Here is a 23,302-nt window from a genome sequence, read left to right as displayed (position 1 = left end):
GGGCAATGAGGATGTTGGATTTTGCTGTCTGTGCTGCAGCATGATTGCTATTCCCATCCCTGGAAGTGCTCAACGACAGGTTAGATGGGGCTTTAAGAAAACTAGTCTAGTGGAAGGTGTAAGAACTACATGATCTTTAAGGTCCCTTATAACTCTAACCATTCTATAATTGTCTTCTAACATGTCACTGGGACTTGATTCTGTGTTTTGTTACCATTATGGAATTTGAAAGTTTATTGGTAGGCCAGATGTGAGCTGACCAGAGTTATTAAATGTTTGAATGATTGAGATAATTTGTCTTATTATTTTATTTTAATTTTACATTACCATTTCTAATTCTCTGTGTTTTCTGCAGGGTCTTTTTTTTTTTTTTCTTTTTTCTTTTTTTTTTTTTTTTTTCTTTTTTCCTTCTGGGAGAACATCATGTTTATTGCGAGGCAGAGTGAGGTGGACAGAATGTGCCTCTTACCCAGCCAGCCCTCTAGGGGAGATGAACCCTCATCTCTAGCTTTGCTTTCTGGTTTGTGGAAGCATCACGGTGTATTCACTGGTGGTTTTTATGCTGCAAATAGAGTTTTTAAGAACTGTGTAACTAAAGAGGTGTAAAATCCTTGAGAACTAGTAAAGGGGTAAAAAGTATTTCGCCTCCAAAAGCTTGGAAGCCCTTCTCTAGTATAAAGCAGATGGGGAGGTTGTGCTTTCCCTTGTGGCGTCCTGTTGAATCTCATGTTCCTGCATCTATGAGTAAAGAAGCAACAGAGTCCCCATCTGTGAGGGTCTCGGGGCACAGAAGAGCAGGTGATTTGTGTTCCTTTCTCCCTCTGGCTTAATGGAAAAAGGAGCTGATTCTCTCCCTTAACTGGGAAGGCTGAGCTCCCACAGCTCCCACAAGTCCCTGCAGACCTCAGAAGGATGTCAGGTACTTCATGCAGTGGGTGCTGCTTTCCTTCTTCAGTCCTTGTTCAGGTGCAAAAGAGCTGGTTCAACACCCACCATTTTGGAAGATCTTTGGGCAAAAAAACATGTATCAGTGTCTCGATTTGGAGAGAAGGCTCCCCGCTTGGGACTCAGCACTGGGCAGTCCATTTCCAGAACCAGAATGGAATTACTTCCTTTGGGCAGTAGATTTTGCTAAAATAGGAAGGAAATCGCATCTTTGAGGGGCAACGTCCCCCTTGAAGAGCTGAATTCCATCTGTCTTATTGCAGAAACCCTTTGCATCTATAAAAAATGATATGTAGGGACAAAGCTCAAACATATATATAGGTAGGCAGTGAAGATGCAGACACAACCTATTCACGGTTATCAAATGTGTATCCAAACCATGCTGAGAAAAATGAAATTCTTCCTCTGAAGATCCAGTGCTAGTTTAGTCTTGTATCTTGGACACCACCTTCAGCAGAGGCCAGTCCTGTCACTCCCACTGCTGCGTTTTCTTGTTACCCTAGCTCTTTCCCTTTCCTCCCGGGGAGGAGGGCAGGGCTGTAAATCAGATTTCCTTGTGTGTTGTTGGCCCTGACAAGGGAGCAGTGTGCGCAGCGCGGGCCTACGCGCGGCTCCGGGGCCGCCATGGTTAATGAAGGCTCTGTTCCCCGGCCTGGGCAGCCCCTCTGGCTCTGCAGCCACAAATCCTTCTAATAATGCCGGGTGTCGACAAGGTCAGGAGGTCACCACAGGCTGGTATATATCAAGCTTCACCAGAAAAATGCAACTTTAGCTGAGCTGAGCATTTCCCTGTGGCGCCAGCCTCTCCGGGCCCTCATAAAAGGACTGTCTGCAGCCATCTACTGCTGAGTAATAACAGCCACCATCAGGCCCCTAAAATTATAAGGACAAATTAAATTGGCCCTTTCCATATTGTGTGGGACTTAAACACATGTTCCTTTGCTTGTTACAGTAATAGCAGGAAGCTGTGTGCAGGCTTTTACAGCTAAAAGCACTACGCTGGAGAAATTCACAGTTAAAGCTGTCGGGAGCAGGTTTGGGCTAATTTCAGTAGAAATGCTTTTTGCTTCATGTCGTTCTTTCTCATGCATAATCATAACGATGGTTTGTTTTCCTTTACATAGAGTTTTCATTCTAAGATCTCAAAATAACTTAGGAACATTAACAAAAAAAAAAAAGGCAGGGAAATGTTATCCCTATGTCACAAATGGGATTGTGTGACAGAGAGGTTAAAGTAACAGGATGGTTTGGAGAACAGAATTAAAGTATCTGCTCTGGCCCTTAGTCTGCTCCCCAAATTGGGATTAAAACACAAGAGTACTTCTCCACAGACCACCATCCTCCCCAGCTTCTGGTTTCAATGTTTTTCATGAGAGATGTGTTCCGAATACAATTTATCAAAATAGTAATGATTCATTACTACTACATACTCAGTTGTATGACATACTCAGTTGTATGACTACATACTCAGTTGTATGACAGCAACTGCCTTCCTCTCTGCATTTCCCCTCTCTTACTGAAACTTACTTTTCCAGCAGAAGAAACCCCTGAGATTGAGGGTCTGATCAGTTTTCTAAGCAGTCTAAAATCTTTCTTCTTCTCTAATTTCAAACTCTTTTCTATAAAATGAGATGAAACTAAACCTGTTGATATTTCCCTCCCCCCCCAGTTATTGATGAACAAGCAAATTGGATTAAAAAGATACGAAGTGGATGGAAGAAAAGTCCTTTTTTATTTTGATGAGGTAATGACTTTGTTTCTTATAAATATATGGCTTTTCAAATGACCAGTGGATCAGGCGTAGATACAGTCTGTTGGTGTTGCTGGTCCCTCAGAGACGAGGATTCTCACAAAGCATTAACTGTGTGGTTGCTTGAACCTCTTTTGAGGCAGGTGGGTGTTGGGGGTTTGGTTGGAAACCAAAGTATAATAGAGGCAGGTGATTCACTTCAGCCCGTATACAATTTCTGGGCAGAGATCACTTAGTTTTTGCCTCAAAAGAATCTCACCTCCAGGTACCACAAGCATTGCTAGGAGGCTGGACTAAAAATGCAGTCTAATTCAGATCTCACCACACGTACCTCAGTGTGGAAGATGAGATCTCTCCCAGCTCAGCAGCACTAAATCGTTAGCTGGTTGCATTAACAAACTGGCTGATGACAGGAGTGGTGTTAGGTAAGCCAGAAAATACAGCTGGACTTTCAAGTTTGACTTTCTGACATCGTTGTGTGGCAAGTCTGTGCTTTAAAGGCCAGCAAAGTATCACATATTTGAATTCATCTTGTTTTATTCCTGATCTTTGTCTCTATACTGAGGATTGGAGGTGGCTTCTTTCTCCCCCAGTGTCCAGCCCAGCGTGTTACATATGGGGCATGTGCTATGTTTATTTGTCTCTCTCTTCACATAAAGTGCATTTTTTGGTTACAATGAGTCTTTTACATAATTTCCTACAGATTCCAAGCCAATGCATGACCTGTGTGAAGTTCCAAGCTTTCAGAGAGCACATAGTTGGGAAAACAGCTCCCGTTCCTATCAAAGTGTACGATTACTATGAGCCAGGTGGGTGCCTGTTTTCCTTAGATTTTTTTTCAGCATTAGAGCTCTCGGTTTAAGGCTCAGTTGGGATTTCTTTTTCTTGCTGATCTGCAGCTTTTGAAGCGACTCGTTTCTACAACGTGAGTGAGAACAGTCCCTTGGCTCGGGAGCTGTGTGATGGGCCAACGTGCAATGAGGTGGAAAGCTCAGCTAGCCAGTGGGGTGGTAAGTTGCACCAAAGCCAAGCAGATTTTTTTTATTTATTTTTTTTTGGAAAGTGGAGCCCACAGACATACTTTCCAGGAGTTCAGAACTGAAAATTATATTTAGAGAAATGCTCTCTTTCACTGTGTGTGTCAGTGGAAGTTTTACAAAGGTTTGGGGGGTAGCAGTATCCAACTAGTGACAGTCAAACAGACCAAGGCACTCTGCTCTTTAGTCACCAAAGTGACTTGTATTTGCTTCAGATATAATGAATAACTCTGGAAGAACCTGCACAAAGTGAGATGTGTTAATAAACATAAAGGTAAAAACTTTAAAATGCAATTTTGCTTTCTTTCTCTAAAGTATCTTGCAACAGAGCTCCACAATTAACTGTAAGAAAATTAAACAGTTTCATGCATCAGTGAAAGGAGCGACTTTCCCCAGAAACTCTATGTTCCTCTCTGTCCTCTGTGTCATACAAAATAGTTGCTTTACCCTGTATCTGGAATCTGCTGCAATGTGGTTCTTTCAGAAAGACAACTTTGTTCCCAGAGCTTTTTATTCTAACAAATGTATAAATTCCTATGAGAAATCTTAGGGAATTCAAGATGAAAACTTAGAGAAATAAAAGAAAATTGCCACTCCATCTTCCCCTCCCCGTGCTATGCGAAAATATTGCTTTGGCTGTTTTTCTTTGCTTTTCAGGCTTTGTTCACTCTGGACCATGCAATAACATTTTTGGCTGCTTGGAGGATGAGTACTTTGAGCAGTGCATGTGTTCGCGAGACTGTGGCTACGACGGGGAGCCTGTGTGTGGGTCGGATGGACAGATCTACCCCAACCACTGCCAGATGGAAGTGGCATCATGCAGGAATAATACAAGGATAGAACAGATGCCCATGTCTCAGTGTTCTGCCTGTAGGTTTCATTCAATTCCCTTTTCTCTTACAATCACAGAATCACAGAATGGTTTGGGTTGGAGGGGATGTTAACGACCATCAAGTTCAAACCCCCCTGCCCTGGGCATGGACACCTCCCACCAGCCCAGGTTGCTCCAAGCCCCATCCAACTTGGACTTGAACCCCTCCAGGGATGGGGCAGCCACAGCTTCTCTGGGCAACCTGGGCCAGGCTCTTACCACCCTCACAGCAAAGAAGTTCTTCCCCAGATCTCGTCTCAATCTCCCCTTTTTCAATTTAAAACCGTTACACTCCCTGATCAAAGTTGCAGTACACTAGAAATCCTTACCTAAGCAAATAATTACATATGTGTGGCAGGGAAAAAAGGAGAATTCAAAGCCCCCTCTGTGTTATTTTGCACTTGTACTACAGGAGATAAGTTATAAGAGCAGCTGCCTTTCTGCTAAGCTCAGAATAACTGTTTTTCTGTTCTTGTGAATACGTTTTTACCAGTCAGAATGAGCTTCAGAGCAAATCAGTGATACTGTTTTATCTGTAGGGAATAATCCTAGATAAAAATGACATCCATGAAATGTAACATTCCTTGGAGATTCTGCTTGGGCTTTCAAGACGTGCAGTGTGGTAGCTCAGTGACTGAGCACACCACCTCTAGAAATGCAGATATTTTCTAGAGATTGATTAACACATTTTATGACCAATGCATGTATTTTTCTTTTTGTTTACAGCCAAGAATTTGCCAGAAGAAAGGGAGACACACTCCCACACAGCTGAGCAACCCAGTGTTCAACAAACTCCACCAGGTAATGTCGTACCTTTGGGTTTATCCAAGGCCTTTTTCTTCAGCAATGTCAAAGCTTATCTTGTCACTGTATAAAAGTATATATGGCTCTTATGCACATAAAGATGCCAAATTTCCTCATGTTTTCAAAAAGGCAGAACACTCAGAAACCAGAAAAAACAAAGTGGTCAAGGAAACTTAAGATGATAACTGCTGAACAACAGAGTAGTTCTTCTAGTCCTTTTCCTTTCAGGAAATCCCACGAGACCTGCTCTATTCAGTGCATGTGCAAGGTTTAGGTAATTGTTCACAGGAGTGGGCAAGTGACCCTCCGATTTTCTCAGCCTTGGTGTGTTTGAGCAACTCCCACTCTGTGATCTTTTCTTCAATATTAAGCTGGAAAGATGACATTTAAACCAGGCTGATGTAATGTGTTTCAACAAACAACTTCACAGGGCATGACAACAGACCAAACCATTGCAAGAACTAGAATCCAGGAGGATTAACTTTGTCCCTAGCAGTTCTGGGCAAAAATTGAGCTGGCAGAGTTGATTCTCTCCGAGCTGCTCTTTGGAATAAAGGGCCTTAGTGAGCAGAAATGTTAAGGTCAGTAGATGGAGTAGCCAGGAATTTGGCTGCCCATTTTATTTGGTGCTTATATTCATACAGTTTTTTCCAAGACTCATGTCGAACTTGCTCATGGCTCACAATAAATCTCACCAAGAAGCAGTGGAAGGTCAATAGAATAGTTTGTTTCATGCTGTTTCTAGTAAATAAACTGGACTAGATTTTTCCTGGCTGCTTTCCACTCATTAATTTTCCCCTGGCCTCTAACTCTCCTAACAAATTGGTAAAACAAGTTAATTCTTCAAGAGAAGACTCCGTGCCTTCTCAAGACCTTCTTGAGCACCAGAGTTCAGGTTAGGATGTGTCTGACACGAGAGACACCATCCTTTTCTTAGCCCTTCCTCTGCTCTACAGAAGTTGATGGGCAATTTTCTTATAAAGGTGTAAAATCAAGGTGAATATTCTATTGTGGCTGTTTCTATAGGTCATTCCACCCTAAAGTGGGTAATGTATCTCCTGTTTTCCCTCCCTTCGGTTCTGGACTTTGTGTTATGAGTATATAGATCAGAACGTTGTTAGAATAAAGGAGACGAATTAAAGGCTTGTTGCCTTTTATTCTGTGCAAATACTATGTCCTCAGCATGGAAACTGTGTTTGCAATCTGAGCCCTTGAAAGCAGCGTTCCCAGACTCTGTCGGGCGCTGCTGGTATGCGAGGCCATGCTAAGTGTCTTGCTGCTGGGCTACAGAATGGCACTGCAATTGCATTATTTTACAATAAAAAATTTGGGAGTAAAAATACGGTTACCTGGGAAAAAAATTGTCAAACTTGACGGTAGTCCAGAATCCAAAAATTTTTAGAACAGTGTTTCTGAAATAATCTGCATTAAAATATCTAAGAAAAATAAGCCTCTGCTTTCTGTCTTAGACAAAAGTACTGTTGGCTCAGAAGGCTAACAATAAGAGCAAAAGTGGAAATTCTCATTTTTATTTTTTTTTGTGTGTGTGGGGGGCATTTTATACAGATATTAGAGTAACAAACCCGTACGCCGTAAGGATGCGTTTGTCCCAGCACAAGCATTTAGAGCTGGCTTTGTTCCAGGATCTGTGAGGTTTCCATCCGAGAGGCTCCTGGAAGGCAGATTCTCTTCCGAGCTGCGCTCTCTGAGCAGCCATGGCAGAGTGAGCATTCAGAACTCAAACTGACTAAATCCTGCATCAGGAAAAGCGCCCAGCATGTGATTTTCATTAATCCTCTGGGCTCCTCTCAGGTCAACCACACGGTACATGAATCAAAGTTTAACAAATGAATGAATCCCTCCTTCCACACGGGTCTCCTTTGGACTCTCTGGTTTGTTAGCATTGAAGCATGTGATTGGTTTAAGTCGGCTCAGGTGCTTGGGGTTCCTAGTGAAAGTTCTGATGAGCCATGTCTAAATCTGTGATTTCCTAAAAGGATGCAAAACTCCAGGGGCCAAATCAAGCTCGGGGCAGGTTGGTGAAACCGCCTCAGTGTGTTAATCTTCAGGAAATACCATTTTCTTGGAGAAAACCTCGTGGTGTTTATATATAGTCTGAAATCCTTCTGTATTTGCCGTATGACTTGTGCAGGCTGGGCTCGCTGTGATTGATGCTTTCATTGTTAGTGCTCGTCTGGGTTACCCCAGCGATGGAAACAATTCCCCAGCTTCCTTCCAGCAAACAGTGGGGAACTTGGTAACGTGTTGGGGCTCACTCTGGCAGACACAGAGTCGCAGCGTAGTTCCATAGACCCCAGGGAGCTCGGTAGGATAAACGACAGCTTTTGAGTTATGCTGTGCAAGGTAAGCAATTGTAGGTAGGTGGCCCTGAAAACTCGGGATGCAGTGCTTCTTGTAGCACCTGGCTGTTGTCAAAGCATTTTAAAATGCCTTTCAGGAGCCTGCAGCAAGTCAGGCAGAATGGCTGAGGTTTGATCTTAAAACTGTAGCCTCTTTTTGTACAGGTGGGTAAAACCTCTTTGCATCCTTAGAAATATTCTCTTGATTGAGAGGGAAGCGTGCAGGGGACAGACTCTGCTGAAACAACTCGTGTCCAAATCCCCTTCCACAGCTGTTCTTTCTCACTGGTGGATTACTGGGACTGGGAGGGATGGAAAAGGTTTTTGATGAGTAGCATGGTCCCACCTCTGCCTTGAAGCACTGAAGCCCTGCTCGTGTGCTTCCACAGCCTGGTCCTGTTGTCCTTGTATGGACCAAAAGCTCCTGGAGCAGGATTTTGATCGCTAGCTGGAGTATCAGTATCTCCAGCACCTCTCTCTGTCATTCCCTATGATTGTTGTCACACTAGGCTACAAAATGGGTGGTTTTCAGAGCCTCAGGGATCCTCAGTAGCTCTGATGAACAACTCTCTGATGAGGTGGCTCTTTGATTGCTTCCACAGATCGTTAACGCTCTTCTGAAATTGCCTAAATCTTCTCTGCTGAAAGTGCTAAGTGTATCACCACCGATGCTGGAAAACAGTATGTTGATATCATGGAAATGTTGTGGTTTTCCATGTATTTGATGGGAAAACAACGTGGATGTGTGGGGCAGCAGCACCCAGTGGTACCAGTGCTTCTCTCAGCCTGACCCCCCCACAGCTGGAGCCCCATAGTTGTGCAGTTCTGCTCTCACAGTTGGAAGGACCAGTAGCTGGAAGAAAATTCTAGGTGGAATTATGATACTTTTATTTGGTTGTGGCGTTATTATTTATTTTTTTTTTAATTAAATGCTATCACCCATCACTAACCCTTAACAGGGACATCGGGGTGAACTCTGCTTCCAGGTGGAGTCCTCTCACAACACCCCCTGGCAGGCACGTTATTCCCAGCACTGCTGTTCGTTGAGGCTTTGATTGAACTGGCCGGGGGCCATTTTTCCTTTCACCCCATCGGTGTTCAGCAAACATTGGCTCAGGCACAAACATTTGGAGATGGGGGAGTGGTTTGTATGCAACAGGAAATGTCGGCCTTTCCTCTTTGCTTTGGTTCCAAGGCTGCATTCCTGGGAAGAGCGAGGTCTGTGATGTTAATTCTGTCCCTGGTGGACAGCAATCATCCATTCATAGAGCGAGCTCATGATCTGGCAGGTTCTCACATGGAGAAGGCCAAGAAGCAGCGAACACAAGAGACTGACTCCGCTTTCAGGCGAGCGCTCCCCTGCCTTGGGCTGAGCCTGTTGCTGGGAGGATGTGGGAGGCAATGGGGAAGAGCCTTCAAATATTTTTATTTCTAGAGAACAAACATTTTTCAAAAGCTTTGATGAGGATTTTCCTTAAATAAAGCCAACTTTAAGGGGGGGAGAGGATTTTCCTCCCTGCAACAACTCCATTTCAGTGATTGCTTTGGTTTGGATTAGAGCGGAGAGCAAGCAGGAAAGATTGGATAGCTGAGCTGGCTCAAGGAATGGTTTAGAAAATGGGGACCTATTGATATTCCTAGAAGTTTTATCTTGCAGTCGGACGGTGTCGATCCCTTGGACAGTGAGGGAGGGACTCTTGACCTGGACAGACTGGAGAGCTGGGCCAAGAGAAACCTAATGAAATTTAACAGGAGCAAGTGTAGGGTGCTGCACCTGAGGAGGAATAACCCCCTGCACCAGTACAGGTTGGGGACTGACCTGCTGGAGAGCAGCTCTGAGGAAAAAGACCTGGGAGTTCTTGTGGACAACAGGATGGCCATGAGCCAGCAATGGGCCCTTGTGGCCAAGAAGGCCAATGGCATCCTGGGGTGCATCAAGAAGAGTGTGGCCAGCAGGTGGAGGGAGGTCATCCTGCCCCTCTGCTCTGCCCTGGTGAGGCTCCAACTGGAGCACTGGGTCCAGTTCTGGGCTCCTCAGTTCCAGAAGGACAGGGAACTGCTGGAGAGGTGAGGGTGAGGGTGATCTGATCAATGCTTATAAATACTTAAAGGAAAGGAGTCAGGAGGACAGGGCCAGTCTTTTCTCAATGGTGCCCAGGGACAGGACAAGAGGAAATGGGCACAAACTTGAGTATAAGAAGTTCCACCTAAACATGAGGAGGAACTTCTTTACTGTGAGAGTGGTAGAGCACTGGCAGAGGCTGCCCAGGGAGGTGGTGGAGTCTCCTTCCCTGGCGACATTCAAACCCCCCTGGACACGTTCCTGTGGGACCTGCTCTGGGACATCTGGAGTTCCCAAATCTGTGGGACCTGCTCTGGGTGGCCCTGCTCTGTGACATCTGGAGTTCCCAAAGATGCCTCTTGCTTTTATCTTACCAGATACAGGTCTCAGGGTGAACTGGTTCCTAACTTAATCACCTCAGTCAATTAGATACTTTAGAATGAGACTTTGAGATTATATTTTTCAAGTTACATGACTCTTTTTTCTTTTTTTCTATGATTCCTTTCATTTTTTTTCCAAGTCCCCAGGTCTCAGGCTGGGAAACTGAAAATTCTGCTTAATCACCTCAGTCAATTAGATACTTTAGAATGAGACTTTGAGATTATATTTTTCAAGTTACATGACTCTTTTTTCTTTTTTTCTATGATTCCTTTCATTTTTTTCCAAGTCCCCAGGTCTCAGACTGGGAAATTGAAAATTCTAGGTCTCAGGGTGAACTGGTTCCTAACTTAATCACCTCAGTCAATTAGATACTTTAGAATGAGACTTTGAGATTATATTTTTCAAGTTACATGACTCTTTTTTCTTTTTTTCTATGATTCCTTTCATTTTTTTTCCAAGTCCCCAGGTCTCAGGCTGGGAAACTGAAAATTCTGATTTTACAGCAGCTTTTCTCCTTGCATGTGAATCTCAGCATGGACATGCTGGTCCATTGACACCTGTAGCCTCCTTTACTTGTGCAAGGCACTCATTTGGCTCCTGATTTGCCTCCCTGATTACTTATGTCATTCCCCTTCTCCGCGATGCAATATGTGATGCCGAAACTCAGTTTCTTTGGCTAAAGCACAAGCTGAGACTCTGCTGTTTCCTTTCCAGCAGAGGAAGGTCCTCCCCTGCAGACAGACCTCTCGTACTACTCCTACGAATACGACCCGGACCCCTACGCATCCGAAGCGGACGTTTTTGAGATTGTGGCAGAACTGACAACAACAAGCACGACGAAAGAAGTGGACAAGATTCAGGAAGTAGTGACTACAGTAGAATGGTGAGCCCAAGGGCGGGGGATCATAAAGCTGGTTTAAGACTCAACATATACTATAATAACATGATAGTAACTCATGTGTTGGGTCAAATATATTCAGTTCTTCAAAAGGGGCATTCTTACAACTGAATTCCGAACCTCTTTGGGAAGGAATCACCAGGAACAAGGCCTTGCTAGGGCAGCATATAAAAGTCTTCATGACCTGAATGTCTCCATCGCTAGGAGAATAAAAAGTGACCTTAAAAGTTTTTCTCTGCCCAGGCCCAGTGATGGGTCACAAAGGTATGTCATGTTGCTAGGGCAGCATATAAAAGTCTTCATGATCTGAATGTCTCCATCACTAGGAGAATAAAAAGTGACCTTCAAAGCTTTTCTTTGCCCAGGCCCAGTGATGTGTCACAAAGGTATGTCATGGGGAAAAAAGTGACTTTTCTTCATTATGTTCTCTTTTCAACAGAAATATATAATTTAAATGAAGAGAAGAGGCTCAGAATCAACTCCTGAATGAGTTTGTTCCTACAGATGACCTGCTGCAGAACAGAAACCGAACGATGACTACTTCCTGATGCACTCAGAACTGTAGGCTTTGCTGCCCCGTGGGGGGGACCTGGAGCGCTAAGGGGGGGGGACACTCAGCGTTATTTTTCTCTGTCCATTTTCCTGCCTTTTGTGCATCCTCTTTGGAGTGCTTCCAAGGATGGGAGACCAATATGCTGTGCCCTCTAGGTGAGAAAAAATAGGGGCTGGAATTCAAACCTATAGACCGTTTCAAAGTGTTTTCTCTACTATCAGAATACTGCAAATGCCATTTCCTAGCTACATTTAGAAGCTAAGTCCAGGCCTTGTGCTTAGCTGAACTGCTGTTTGGGGAAAGATGGCTGAGAAGTTTTCTCTCAAATTATAATAATAAAAATCAGTGTGTTTTGCTAATTATGACATAGCGAGAGGCTAAATCATCTTCCCCAGCCCCTAAGTCTGCTGCACCCACAGCAACGTCCTGCAAGAGAAGAACTTCCCTGGTGGCTCCATGTTCAGGGAAGTTGTTGGGGGGTACGTTTTACCAGAGGAAATCAGGGCTGAAGGGCTTGGCTGCCCACTGTAGGACCCCAGGCTTCGGTGGGGGGACAATTCCAGCCCAGAGCAGTGACAAGGATGAGGTGGGTGAGCCCCCTTGGCGTTGCACTACGTGCTGATGAGGGCTGCTCGGGGCCTTCTCAGCCCCTTTCCTCCCTGTAACCCCAGTGTAAAAATAAAGCTGACCCACGGCAGAGTCCTTTTAACTGTTTGCCTGACTTCACCAGTCACGTTTATTCAGCTCCCAGTAGGATTCCCCTTGCAATGGTCGTTCTGGGATGGTAATCTGGTCTGCTGCCCAGTACAGATCACTGGTGTCAGAGTGGACTCCCTTAGACTGACCTGCCCCGAGCAACGCGATAAAACTAAAACCAAAAGCTTTGTGTTTCCCAAAGGGCAGGAGCCAAGATGTTTTTGTTTCCCTTCCTGCCTGGAGCAGCATTGTTCTCTTTGGAGGAGTTACATGCAATGGCCTGTTGCAAAATAGGATTAATATTTTATCTTCCCAATTCTATTGTTACCAGCACCCAGAGCGGGATGGAAACTCCTTTTGAGGGTGTTTATTAGTGAATGGAAACAGGAAAAAGCCCAGCTCCATTCATTTTTAGGGCTTGTTTACACAGGAACCATGACAAGAATATATCCCAGCATAGACATTCCATTCCAGAATAAAGGCAATTTTATTCCAGAAAAATGTCTGCATGGGGACAAACCAGGAGGTATCCCAGAAGCTGGGCATACGTAGTTTCCAGTCCTTTTTGTCTGGAGCCAGATATTTGCAGAATGTAGTTGACATGATGAAGGTCTTGGGTCTTAAAAGTTCCCAGAAATTTCAGAACTGCTTTGTTGGCGAGTTTCCCAGCCTTCCCTCCCTGGATCCTGACGTGGCTGCTGCCCGGCTGTACCCGCTGCTGCTGCTCAGCAGAGGGTTTTGCCACGTCTCTTCGGTGTGCCTGGACAGAGCGTGTCCTCACTGCGTCCGCGCGGCGCAGCGGAAGCACCGGCGGCTGCATTCCTGGCTGGCAGGTAAATAAATGCCTTTAAACTAAATTCCATCATCTCCTGTAAGCGACTGGCCTGGCCGACACTGGCCATTGTGTACACACACGGGACTGAGTCAATATTTATCCCCTGGGTAAATAACAGACCGAGTGTGAGCTGCAACAAGAGTTGTGTGGTTATTTTTTTGTTTTGTTTTGCTTCTTTTCTAAATATCAAAGCTGCACAATACAAACCCTGCTGTTTGCTGGGTCCAGCCTCAGCTTTTAATGCTCTGAGCCTGGGAGAATGAGATGTTCAGTCACCCTGATAATGTCTGTCCCACAGAAGACAGGACCTGCATTCTGGATTCTTCAGTCTCTTGTCCTCTGTCCCTTTCTGGCTTTGGTTTCCTTGTCTCCACCATTGTGTGCTTCTGGATAGATAATTTGAAGTCATTTTTTATTGCTTGGTCCTCTCATAGATCTTTGGGCAGTTCAACAGCATCACTGCTGGGGACAAGGAGATGGAGGGAGGGAGTTCCAGCCAAGTATTAAACCTGACTTTCTTCACTTTCCTCCAGCTCTGGTATATGTAATGTACTAATTCGAGATGCAGACACCTCCCCGTTGCTGCCAGCTAAATAATTCCTCCCGATGGTGCCAGCCCATCAATCGTGGCCTTGTTCTGGGGGGTCTGTGAAGAAGAAAAGCCAGAGAGACCTGGACTCTCAGAAGGCAAAGGCAGAGCAGCCTGAGCACCCCTAACCAGCACTGGTTAGAGCAGGGGAGAGCGGGTCAGGTCTGTGCCAGGGTCTCTGGGGCCTCGACCACATCTTGAATTCTTCTTCACAGCTTTGGCACTTCAGGGAAATCACTAGTCCATCCACTCTCAGCACCCTCCGCCTCCCCCCAGACTTGCCACACCAAACTAGTTCCTTTCTGTAGTTTATAAAAAAGTCATTTTATTTCAGGATTTGAATAAAGGAGCCTGCTATTACACAGTTGTGGTTGCCTTTTCTCCTCTATCGCAGGAGAAAAGGAGCAGGTCTCTGCCCTCTTCACCCCAGCTGATGGTCTCTCTGTCCGTAGCTTCCCCTGTCCCAGATTTGTTGTCCCTCATTGCAAAAGGAAAAAAGCGCCAGTGGGTTTGTGAGACCCAGAGATTCCTCCTTACATCGAGTTTTGTTACTGAGTAGCTGCAGCAGCACGAGTTATCAGTGATTTTTGCTTGCAGCCCTTTCAATGAAATTAATATTTATGTATTTGTAAGTGTACATTATGCAGAGTAATCATTACTGTGGTATTTATTTTAAAACAATAGTTCCCTTGTTCTTTCCTGTCCAAGTGTTTCGGTCTTGCCTCTTTCCCTCCTCCTTAACCAGCCTCAGTAGAAAAGGACCACCAGAAGAACGTTCAGCTGGCTCGAAGAACGTCACTGAAACAGCAGGACTTGCTTTGCTGACGTCAACTATTGACATTTAATGCACAATAACCTGGTTATTATTTAAAAAATCTCAGCCCAGGTTGGTTTTGGGGGCTGGGGTTGGGTTTTTTGCTTTTTAGTACTTGCTGTTTGTGAGTGAGTGGCAACAGCCCTGGCTGCAGCAGGTCTCCTGTGCCCAGGAGCTGGCCTGTCCTCTGCACCCCCAGGAGGTGAGCTCTGCCTTTGGCCCCCACACTCATGTACACACCAACACTTCTATGACCTTTGTTTTGTTTTGTTCACACAAATCTTAGCAAGTCTGAGTCCGGAAAAGGGTTTGTTTTAGATTCTGATAAATATTTTATTAAAAACTGATTTTAAGACAACCTTGTCTGCCTCTTCTTGTTGTCTACACTGTGGGCTGTACGTTTGTCTGCTCGTGGGTTATGGTGAGGACAGACGTCGTGTCTGTACCAGGAAAACTAAAGAATTCAGGAACTCTGAGGGGGTTTATTGCTCGTTGTGTACCTTGCTGCTGGCTGGGATATGCCCTAGTTGTGTCGAGAGATGAGCTGGCTGTGTTTTGTCAAGTTTGCAACAGGTTCCAATAAGCAACAGGCTCGGTCCCAATTCATAGGAGACAGCTCTCAGCTGTGTGTGACATTACCCGAAAGGAGTGGGGAGTTCTACAGAGAGGCTTTTTTTCAATTCCTTCTTTAATATAGACATAATACATTTTTAAAAATCCATTAATGCAGTCTTTTCCCCAAAGAAATTACGGATGCCAAGGGTCATTTGCAAAAAAAGGGATTAGGGAATGGGATTTTTATACTTGTTGCCAACAATGGGCTGATCTTATGTGGTGGTGCTTATTAATCAAGCCAAGAATGTATTTGCTAGAAAATTGTTCGACAGAACATTTCAGACCAGGAGCTGTACCTTTCCCAGAGGCACCTCCTAGTACTTTTAGAAATGTTTAGAAATTTGGTTCTGCAAGTGCCTGTTCTTTTTCAGTTTTAGGTGAAGGGAACATGCGTTCGAGGACAGAAGCGAGGCAGTGGCAGCAAAAGAAATAGAACACAAATAGCAATGTCTGCAAAACCGGCGTTAGGAAAACCAGACCTAGGTCTTGTTGGCAAGAAGAGCATCCCCCCTGGCGCTGTGTGACCAGTTGAGGAGTTCCACGCGGTGTCCCAGTAACAGATCCATACGTGTTCAGCTCTCTGCATCTTGGCCGGGCTCCACGTCTCTCAGGGAGGTCCAGCTTGGTTCCGTTTTAGCTGTGCAGGCAGGAGAAAGGACCCCAGGGAACACTGCTCGCTGCTCCAGGTGGGATCCCAGTGTTGTCTTCCTCTCATCCCCAGTGTGTGTTGGGAGCGCCCTGGGAGCAGCGAGCTGGGGTGGAGGCTTTACACCAGTGAATCTTTGGAACTTTTTTGAGGGAGGGTTTCCTTGGAGGTTTTTAGGGACGTGGTGTTTTGTTTGCTGTGACTGAAGAATCTCCTCCTCACCTTCTCCCGGAAATCTTCGGAGACGTAGTAGTAGACGAAGGGGTCGGCGCAGCTGTTGAAGGTGCTGATGGCCAGGCTCACCATGTAGCTGATGTACAGGTTGCCGTACAGCTTGGAGTTATAGCTGGAGTAATGAACGAGGAGGAGAACGTTGCTGGGGGTGTAGAAGGCCACCAGGGTGAAGACCACGAGAGCCGTGAGCTTCATGGAGTAGGAGTATCTCTTCCCGCTGCGCAGGAGGGCTCGCAGCACCGAGCAGTAGCTGAAGAGCATCACCACCAGAGGAGCGAGGAAGGCGCAGGCGATGAGGCAGACGAAGTAGTAGAAGTAATACCCATCATCCTCATGCCGGGGGAGGACATCGTGGCAGAGGGTGACCCCGGCTCCATAGAGGGGGTAGGACTGTTGCTGCAGGGTGAGGGGCAGGGTGAGGACGGCGGCGCAGAGCCAGATGGCCGTGCAAGTAGCGGCGGCGAAGGCCGGGGTGCGGAAAGAACGCGAGAAGAAGGGATGCACCACGGCCAGGTAGCGGTCAACGCTGATGCACGTCAGCAGCAGCACCGAGCAGTACATGTTTCCGTAGAAGAAGGATGTGGTGAGTCGGCACAAGCCTTCCCCGAAGGGCCAGTGGTTCCCCAGGAAATAGTAGAAAATCTTGAAGGGCAGCACCAAGACGAGCAGCAGGTCTGCCGCCGCCAGGTTCATCAGAAAGACGGTGGAGGTCAGCTTCTCGGTCCTGGTGGCCAGGACCCACAGGGCCAGCCCGTTGGAAGGCAGCCCCACCAGGAAGACGAGGGTGTAGAGGCAGGGGATGAGGCGCACGGTGACCGCGCTGCCCAGCTGAGAGCGTACGGCCTCGGGTACCAACAGGTACGTGACGTTGTGGATGGTCACCTTTTCCCCGGGGATGGCTCGGGGAAATGGTGCGATCACTGGTGTTGTCATCTGCTCATTGGTGATGTTCTGGGAATAATCTGTCAGAAAAACACAGTCTGTTGCTTGCTCTTCATGCAGTCCCCCTCCTGTTTTGCAGAGCAGGCTTGTATCTAACAACACCCCAAAAATTAAGGTTTGCATTTCACCTTGGGGTCCCTGGAATTAGGAGTATTCTGTAAAACACTGTTGTGTGATGGGCAGAAAAAGCTGGCAAAGAGAATTGGGTGTGCAGCAGGAACCACCCGGAACCTTACTGAAAATTTACACGATCCCTCTGCCGTTGTCATCTGCTCATTGGTGATGTTCTGGGAATAATCTGTCAGAAAAACACAGTCTGTTGCTTGCTCTTCATGCAGTCCCCCTCCTGTTTTGCAGAGCAGGCTTGTATCTAACAACACCCCAAAAATTAAGGTTTGCATTTCACCTTGGGGTCCCTGGAATTAGGAGTATTCTGTAAAACACTGTTGTGTGATGGGCAGAAAAAGCTGGCAAAGAGAATTGGGTGTGCAGCAGGAACCACCCAGAACCTTACTGAAAACCTACACGATCCCTCTGCCCTGTGGTTTCCCACAGCTCACAAACAATCGCTGTGTTGCACAGCAATAGCCCAGGGAACCGGAGAGTAATTCCTCTGCCCGACTTTCAAAGGAACCCTAAGATCTCCAGGGTAAAGTCAGGGCTGCAGGAGTCTAAATTTTAACTAAAGATTTTGGTTTCAAGTGCTCTCTGTTCTACTTCTCCAATTTTCCCTTATAGTTTCTTCCACCCCAGTTTCTTTCTCTGCTCCATCACCTTCTGGCACCTCCTGCTCTGACTAGAGCACGCACGAATCTCAACTAGAGTGGCTTCCCATGGGATAGCTTTAAAAAAGATGAGTTTTCAGGGGTTTTATAAAGGTACCAAGTATAGAGTACTTTAAGAAAAGCCACACTCACCGTCGTAGTCCGAAGAGGCCAGGCAGAGTCCCCAAAAGGCCCAGCACAGCACCAGCCTGCGTGACAGCCGTCCCCTCCCGAGGGTCTCCATCCTGCTGCAGGACCCGGCGGTGCTCTGCTGTGCTGGGAGCTGAGGGGGAAAGGCAGGAATAGTGACCCTGCTTACGCATTTCCTCTGCTGCTCCTTAACTCACGGAAGCACCAGGCTCATCCCGTGAAGGACGAGGCGTGGGGAGGCTGTCACGACACGCACTGGCGTGTGTTGCCCCAGTTCCAGTGTCAGAGGCAGGATGGGGAGGGACGTACATACCCAGACCACCAGTTTATTGGGGCTGCACATCAGCGTCAGAGACGGGTGATGGCTCCAGTGACTCATTTGGGCCCTCCTTCCTGCTCCAGAATGTGGTCAGATTTGATGCGCTTTGAATTTGGTTTAAAGCATAAACTGAACTTCTGACCTCCCACATCAAGCCTCCTTCCACCCAAGAGAGACCCAAGTGGCTCCGCGTGAGATGCGAGGTCTTTCCCCACTCCTGACTCAAAATGCTTCCAGTTAGTGCAAACTGACAATATTATCATCCCCTCAAAGGAACATAAACAAAGTGTGGGAGAGCTGTAGATCCAGAGATACCTCCCCAGCACCCACACAGGGCTCTTGCAACCTCGTGTTGTGGCAGTCATGGGGTTTTAGTGTCTGCCCTGCAGCCCCCACATCAGGCTGGGCTCGTTGGTGTCATCTTCTTTCTTTATTTCAGCTCCTGCAGGGAGCTAAACAGGGGACAAAGCTCCTGGGCCGCCCTCCTCCATCTCCCTGCAGAGGTTGATGAGAAGTTCTGTGGGTTGGAGCTATTTCCATTTGAAAGGATCGGGCCCAGCACCAGCCTGGAGTGTCATAACATGGAGAGGAGAAGTGGGAAGGTCTCAGAGCTTGATGGAGATGCTGGAGACGCTGTGCTTCCACTGATAAACCTCCGGGACTGGGCAGAGTAAGAGAGACCCAAGTGGCTCCGCGTGAGATGCGAGGTCTTTCCCCACTCCTGACTCAAAATGCTTCCAGTTAGTGCAAACTGAGAATATTATCATCCCCTCAAAGGAACATAAACAAAGTGTGGGAGAGCTGTAGATCCAGAGATACCTCCCCAGCGCCCACACAGGGCTCTTGCAACCTCGTGTTGTGGCAGTCATGGGGTTTTAGTGTCTGCCCTGCAGCCCCCACATCAGGCTGGGCTTGTTGGGCTCATCTTCTTTCTTTATTTCAGCTCCTGCAGGGACCTAAACAGGGGACAAAGCTCCTGGGCCGCCCTCCTCCATCTCCCTGCAGAGGTTGATGAGAAGTTCTGTGGGTTGGAGCTATTTCCATTTGAAAGGATCGGGCCCAGCACCAGCCTGGAGTGTCATAACATGGGGAGGAGAAGTGGGAAGGTCTCAGAGGAGACGCTGGAGACACTGTGCTTCCGCTGATAAACCTCCGGGACCAGGGAGAAGCAGCTCCATCCAGCAGGAAAGGGGCCTGACAAGGGTGCACAGGAAGACTCTGCTGGTGGGCAGATAATGGTGGATTTCACTCACTCTTGCCCAAGAAGAGCTGTGTTTTTCCAGAGATGTGCTGTCTCCACCCAGTAAAACCCCAAGAGGGTTGAGCACACTCTTAGCTAATGGCTTGGAGCAGCGGCCATGCTGCTGCCACAAACCTGCTGCTTGTATGGAGAAGACAACTCACATGGTTATGTTAAGAGGGACCCTTCACTGGCAGATGTTACCTGAACCTTTAAGATCATTTTCTACTTGGTCCTCCCTTCTCTAAGTCCTTGAGAGCGTCACTCCCTTCCATGCTCTGCTGGGAATGTCCCAAATCCTCTCCCATCACCAGTGTAGGAGCCCCAAGGCCCTTCCCCATGGTCATCAGGTGGGTTCAGGAGCTCATCGAGTGGGGCAGGAGGCCACAGCTTGAGAGGTTGCTGGTTTTTGGGCTTCTGCTCTCCAGGCCCTGCGAGGGAGCGTGGACAGAAGCTGGAGGCCGGGCAGTAGGAACTGTAAATTTGGTTTGGCAACCCGAGGAGCAGCTTGTTTCTTTCTCCTCAGCTTATGAATGGCCTCTTCTGTGAAGGTTGCAAATCTGAGCCTGGCTGCTGTTTGATGAGATTCTTCTATTCCAAGGAGAAAATGATCCTATTTCCTTTGCTTTCACCATATTCCCACATCCTTGCGCCGAGCGTGTCGAGAGGTGGAGTTCCACTGGCAGGGACGGGGAAGATGCAATGTTAGATGTTTTGCTTTTGTGATTCTCTCAGGATTTATGAACCATTACAGGGTGACTCATGCGGCCACATATTTTCCGTGCCTCAGCCAGGATCCTTTCCATGCTCTGTGTGCAAAAAATTAGACATAATCAGGTTCAGATAGTGTGCGAATCGCAGCCCCGCTTCCTACGGGCCAGGTCTCTGGAGTGGAGCAGAGAGAGGTTACTCATTGCTAGATCCTTCATTTTTCAGATGCTGGGTGATCTTTAGTGACTGCTTTAGATGCAGAACAGCTTGTCTTCAAAATCCCGATGCCAGAGGGTTGTCACGGCTTGTTAACATCTCTTCAAGTGGTGGGATCCCTGCCCTGTGGGGTGACAATTTGGGTTTAAAGTAATTCATTGTGCAATAGGTCGTCTCCTGGGAGAAGGCACTCTTTTATTCCGTGGCTCTGAACCCAAAAGATGTAATGCTGGAAAAGAAGGGAGGGATTTTAAAGCTGGGAGGGAGGGTACAAACACCACCTGGCCTGGCCTGGGCATCTCTGAGGCTGGGAAGAGCAAACCGTGGTATGAAAATGATGGGCCTTCTAGGTGAGCTTGAAGATCCCTTCCAACCTAAACCATTCTATGATTCTGGTCTGTTCCAGCAGCTTCAGAGAGTTCCTCAGGTCCCAGCCAGCAAGTGTGAAGACAGAATTAGTGCAGCTCTGACCTCCAGCACGAAGCGTTTCCACCGGTGTCAGCAGAACCTCACGTTTTCCATGAAGGCAGTGCCAGCCCTGCCTTTCCCTCCCATGGGGTGTCTGAGCCTTCTCAGACCCATATGGCTCAGAAAATGTCCACTGACTCCTGAAAAAGACATGATGGTCCTTTGAACCAGAATCCCCCCACCCCAGATTTGTCTTTGTAGGCTTTGGTACAAGATGACTTTGTGCCTTGGGCGCTCTTCTGGCTTTGCCATCACACCAGCTCCTGCTTCGTCAGGACTCGTACCATCACCCTGAGATTCTCCACAGCTCCAGGGGGGCTCTGATGCTCTTCTGCTTGTTCCACAGTTCTCCTGGTCCCCTCTCTCCTTGGTTACACCACACCTTTTGTGCTCACATTCTCCTCTCCCTGCCGTTAAGCCTCCTGCTGGTGTAATATTTTGGGAGGGGACAGGTTCTTTTCAGACCTACTCTTCTGCTTGCTTGAGGTTTTCGCTTCACGGGGTAGGAAATCCACATGAAGCCATTTTTCAGGCATATTTGAAGTTTATTGGCATCGCTACAACTCGCTTGGGGTTCTGGAATAGCTTCTTTTGGTCCTTCATGAGCAAGATACCAACACAGGGGCAACCTGGCCTGATACAGACATCATCCCTTTTCAGCACTGGGTCTCAGATGGTTCTTTTTGGCTTCATCCTTCAGCGCAGGTGTGGTTTAGAACTGCTAGGAGTTAATTTAGTTTTTAATTTTGATGAGTGGAAGGTAGAGCCTAGCTCTAGTTTCATTAAGGTTGAGCGAGGTGTTTCCAATCCAGAGGAAGGGCTAAAGTGTGGAGAAAAACTCATCTTGTTTACACACGTAGTTCTAGCACTTCTAGACTCTCCCTGGTTCACGTCTCTCTGTGCATCACTGTGACATGGGAAAGAAAAAAAAAAAAGTCCTGAAATGTTGAATACTGAATTCAGGTAATTCAGAATTTAGCGATTCTTCATTTAATTTAGAAAACCATTAATTGATGGTTGGGCTAGATGATCTTAAAGGTCCCTTCCAACCTTGGCAGTTCTGTGATTCTATGATTCTGTAATTCTTACTCCATCCTGCAAACCTGAAAGGTATTTTTTAAGGTGTCTCCCTTTGCTGTTGCCAAAGCTGTCCTTACTGAGGTCTCCAGCTGCTCCCGGGTGATGTCAGACCGGGCTGTCCCTCCCCTTCCGCACAGGGAATGTCCTTCTTGTGAGGTGGCCAAGACCTCTGTGTCAAGGGGACTGTGTCCTCCCAGACACCAGACCGTGGGGTTAATCGAGTAATTCCGGGCGGTTTCTGCCTCGGAGGGTTGTTACTGGGAGAAGAGCAGTTTGTTTCCCCCCCCGAGCAAGGGACTGCAGAGAGAGCAGAGCTGCCTTTTGTTATGGCAACAGAAGTGTTGGGGCTGATGTAAAGGAAACTCCTATCAGATCTGGGTCACATCACCACGGCTCAATTTGCAAAGATCTACACATTTCACGCGTCGTGCAGAGCTCACGGGGAAGGCAGTTACACATGTTATTACCCAGGAATTCGGGGAGGTTGAGGGGAAGGGGGTGGAGGGCTGTTTGCATGGTTGCAGTTGCATTGTCTTAACCTGGAGCAGATGTTTTAGAGATTTCGGGACTGGGATCGGTCGCTTCTCTTGCCCGGCTGGTGTATTTAGCGTGCGAGTACTTGGGGGCCAGGCCTGGGCTGGGTTTTTGCACCACACCTCTCAATCAAAATATTGATTATTTCTAAATTTATCTGTGCCTGGAGCAGCTGTGCCACCCCCCGGGCTCCTGTGCTCTCTTACAGCTGGGGACCTGTGCTCCAAGAGACATCTGGGCAGCGCACACGTATGGTTGGAGCCACAGGGACCACCTTCCTGCCCAGGATCTCCTCTGAACGACACCTTCAGGCAACTCATTTCCCACTGACGTTGGCCAGGGCACTAATTACCTACACTTACCATGCAGGGTAAAGGTTTGCTGCCTCCTGGCCCCCTGGAATTGAGCTGGGACACATCGAAATCACACATCCCACAGCCTGCTCCACAACCACCTGAAGGGAAGTTCACCCAACTCCTCCATTGCGTTTTTCTCCTATTTAAAATTCGGTTTTGGGTGCAAGATAAGTAATTCTGGGCATTGTCAGAAAGTTTCAATTCATTTTACACAAATTTAAAACATTGAGAGCTGCAGACTTTTAAAATCAATATTTTATTTTACTTGAATGTGCAAATAAATATAAAAAAAAAACTACATTCAAAGAGCTGGCAAAGCAATTACAAGCCCAAAAGCAAAGATCCTTCAAAAAAAAAAAAAAAAAAAAAATGGAAGAAAAAACTCTTGACTGGGGGGGGGGCGAGCAGAAACACAGCAGTCGAGCCCCAACT

The 23,302-nt window shown here is 46.9% G+C and overlaps 2 protein-coding genes across 2 annotated transcripts in view; one reads left to right on the top strand and one right to left on the bottom strand.

The window, feature by feature from the left end:
- CPAMD8 (C3 and PZP-like, alpha-2-macroglobulin domain containing 8) overlaps positions 1 to 12,023 on the top strand; it is a 50,299-nt gene extending 38,276 nt beyond the window's left edge. The window contains exons 37-43 of the mRNA XM_014952886.1: positions 2,615 to 2,689; positions 3,399 to 3,504; positions 3,595 to 3,705; positions 4,390 to 4,602; positions 5,330 to 5,404; positions 10,925 to 11,093; positions 11,548 to 12,023. Of these exons, the coding sequence (XP_014808372.1) occupies positions 2,615 to 2,689; positions 3,399 to 3,504; positions 3,595 to 3,705; positions 4,390 to 4,602; positions 5,330 to 5,404; positions 10,925 to 11,093; position 11,548 (750 nt within the window). The 3' untranslated portion in view covers positions 11,549 to 12,023. The remainder of the gene's footprint in view (positions 1 to 2,614; positions 2,690 to 3,398; positions 3,505 to 3,594; positions 3,706 to 4,389; positions 4,603 to 5,329; positions 5,405 to 10,924; positions 11,094 to 11,547) is intronic.
- Positions 12,024 to 14,757: 2,734 nt separating this feature from the next.
- F2RL3 (coagulation factor II (thrombin) receptor-like 3) lies at positions 14,758 to 18,054 on the bottom strand. Its single transcript, XM_014952885.1, has 2 exons — positions 17,950 to 18,054; positions 14,758 to 17,052 (listed from the first exon to the last, which is right to left on the bottom strand). The coding sequence occupies exons 1-2, from the start codon at positions 18,038 to 18,040 to the stop codon at positions 15,977 to 15,979; spliced, it is 1,167 nt and encodes a 388-aa protein (XP_014808371.1). The 5' UTR covers positions 18,041 to 18,054; the 3' UTR covers positions 14,758 to 15,976.
- Positions 18,055 to 23,302: the final 5,248 nt, after the last annotated feature.

Source organism: Calidris pugnax, unplaced genomic scaffold (assembly GCF_001431845.1).
Source record: "Calidris pugnax isolate Ruff unplaced genomic scaffold, ASM143184v1 scaffold199, whole genome shotgun sequence".
Taxonomy (NCBI): Eukaryota; Metazoa; Chordata; class Aves; order Charadriiformes; family Scolopacidae; genus Calidris; species Calidris pugnax.
The sequence above is the reverse complement of the archived record's forward strand: the minus strand, read 5'-3'. Positions and strand labels throughout refer to the sequence as shown.

What these genes read in the sequence shown, in the direction of transcription:
- F2RL3 (XM_014952885.1), bottom strand. Translation starts at nt 18,040, where the DNA reads ATGGAGACCCTCGGGAGGGGACGGCTGTCACGCAGGCTGGTGCTGTGC. An exon ending in GGCCTCTTCGGACTACGACG is followed by an intron (nt 17,053 to 17,949) that starts GTGAGTGTGGCT and finishes TTTTTCTGACAG; the next exon opens with ATTATTCCCAGAACATCACC.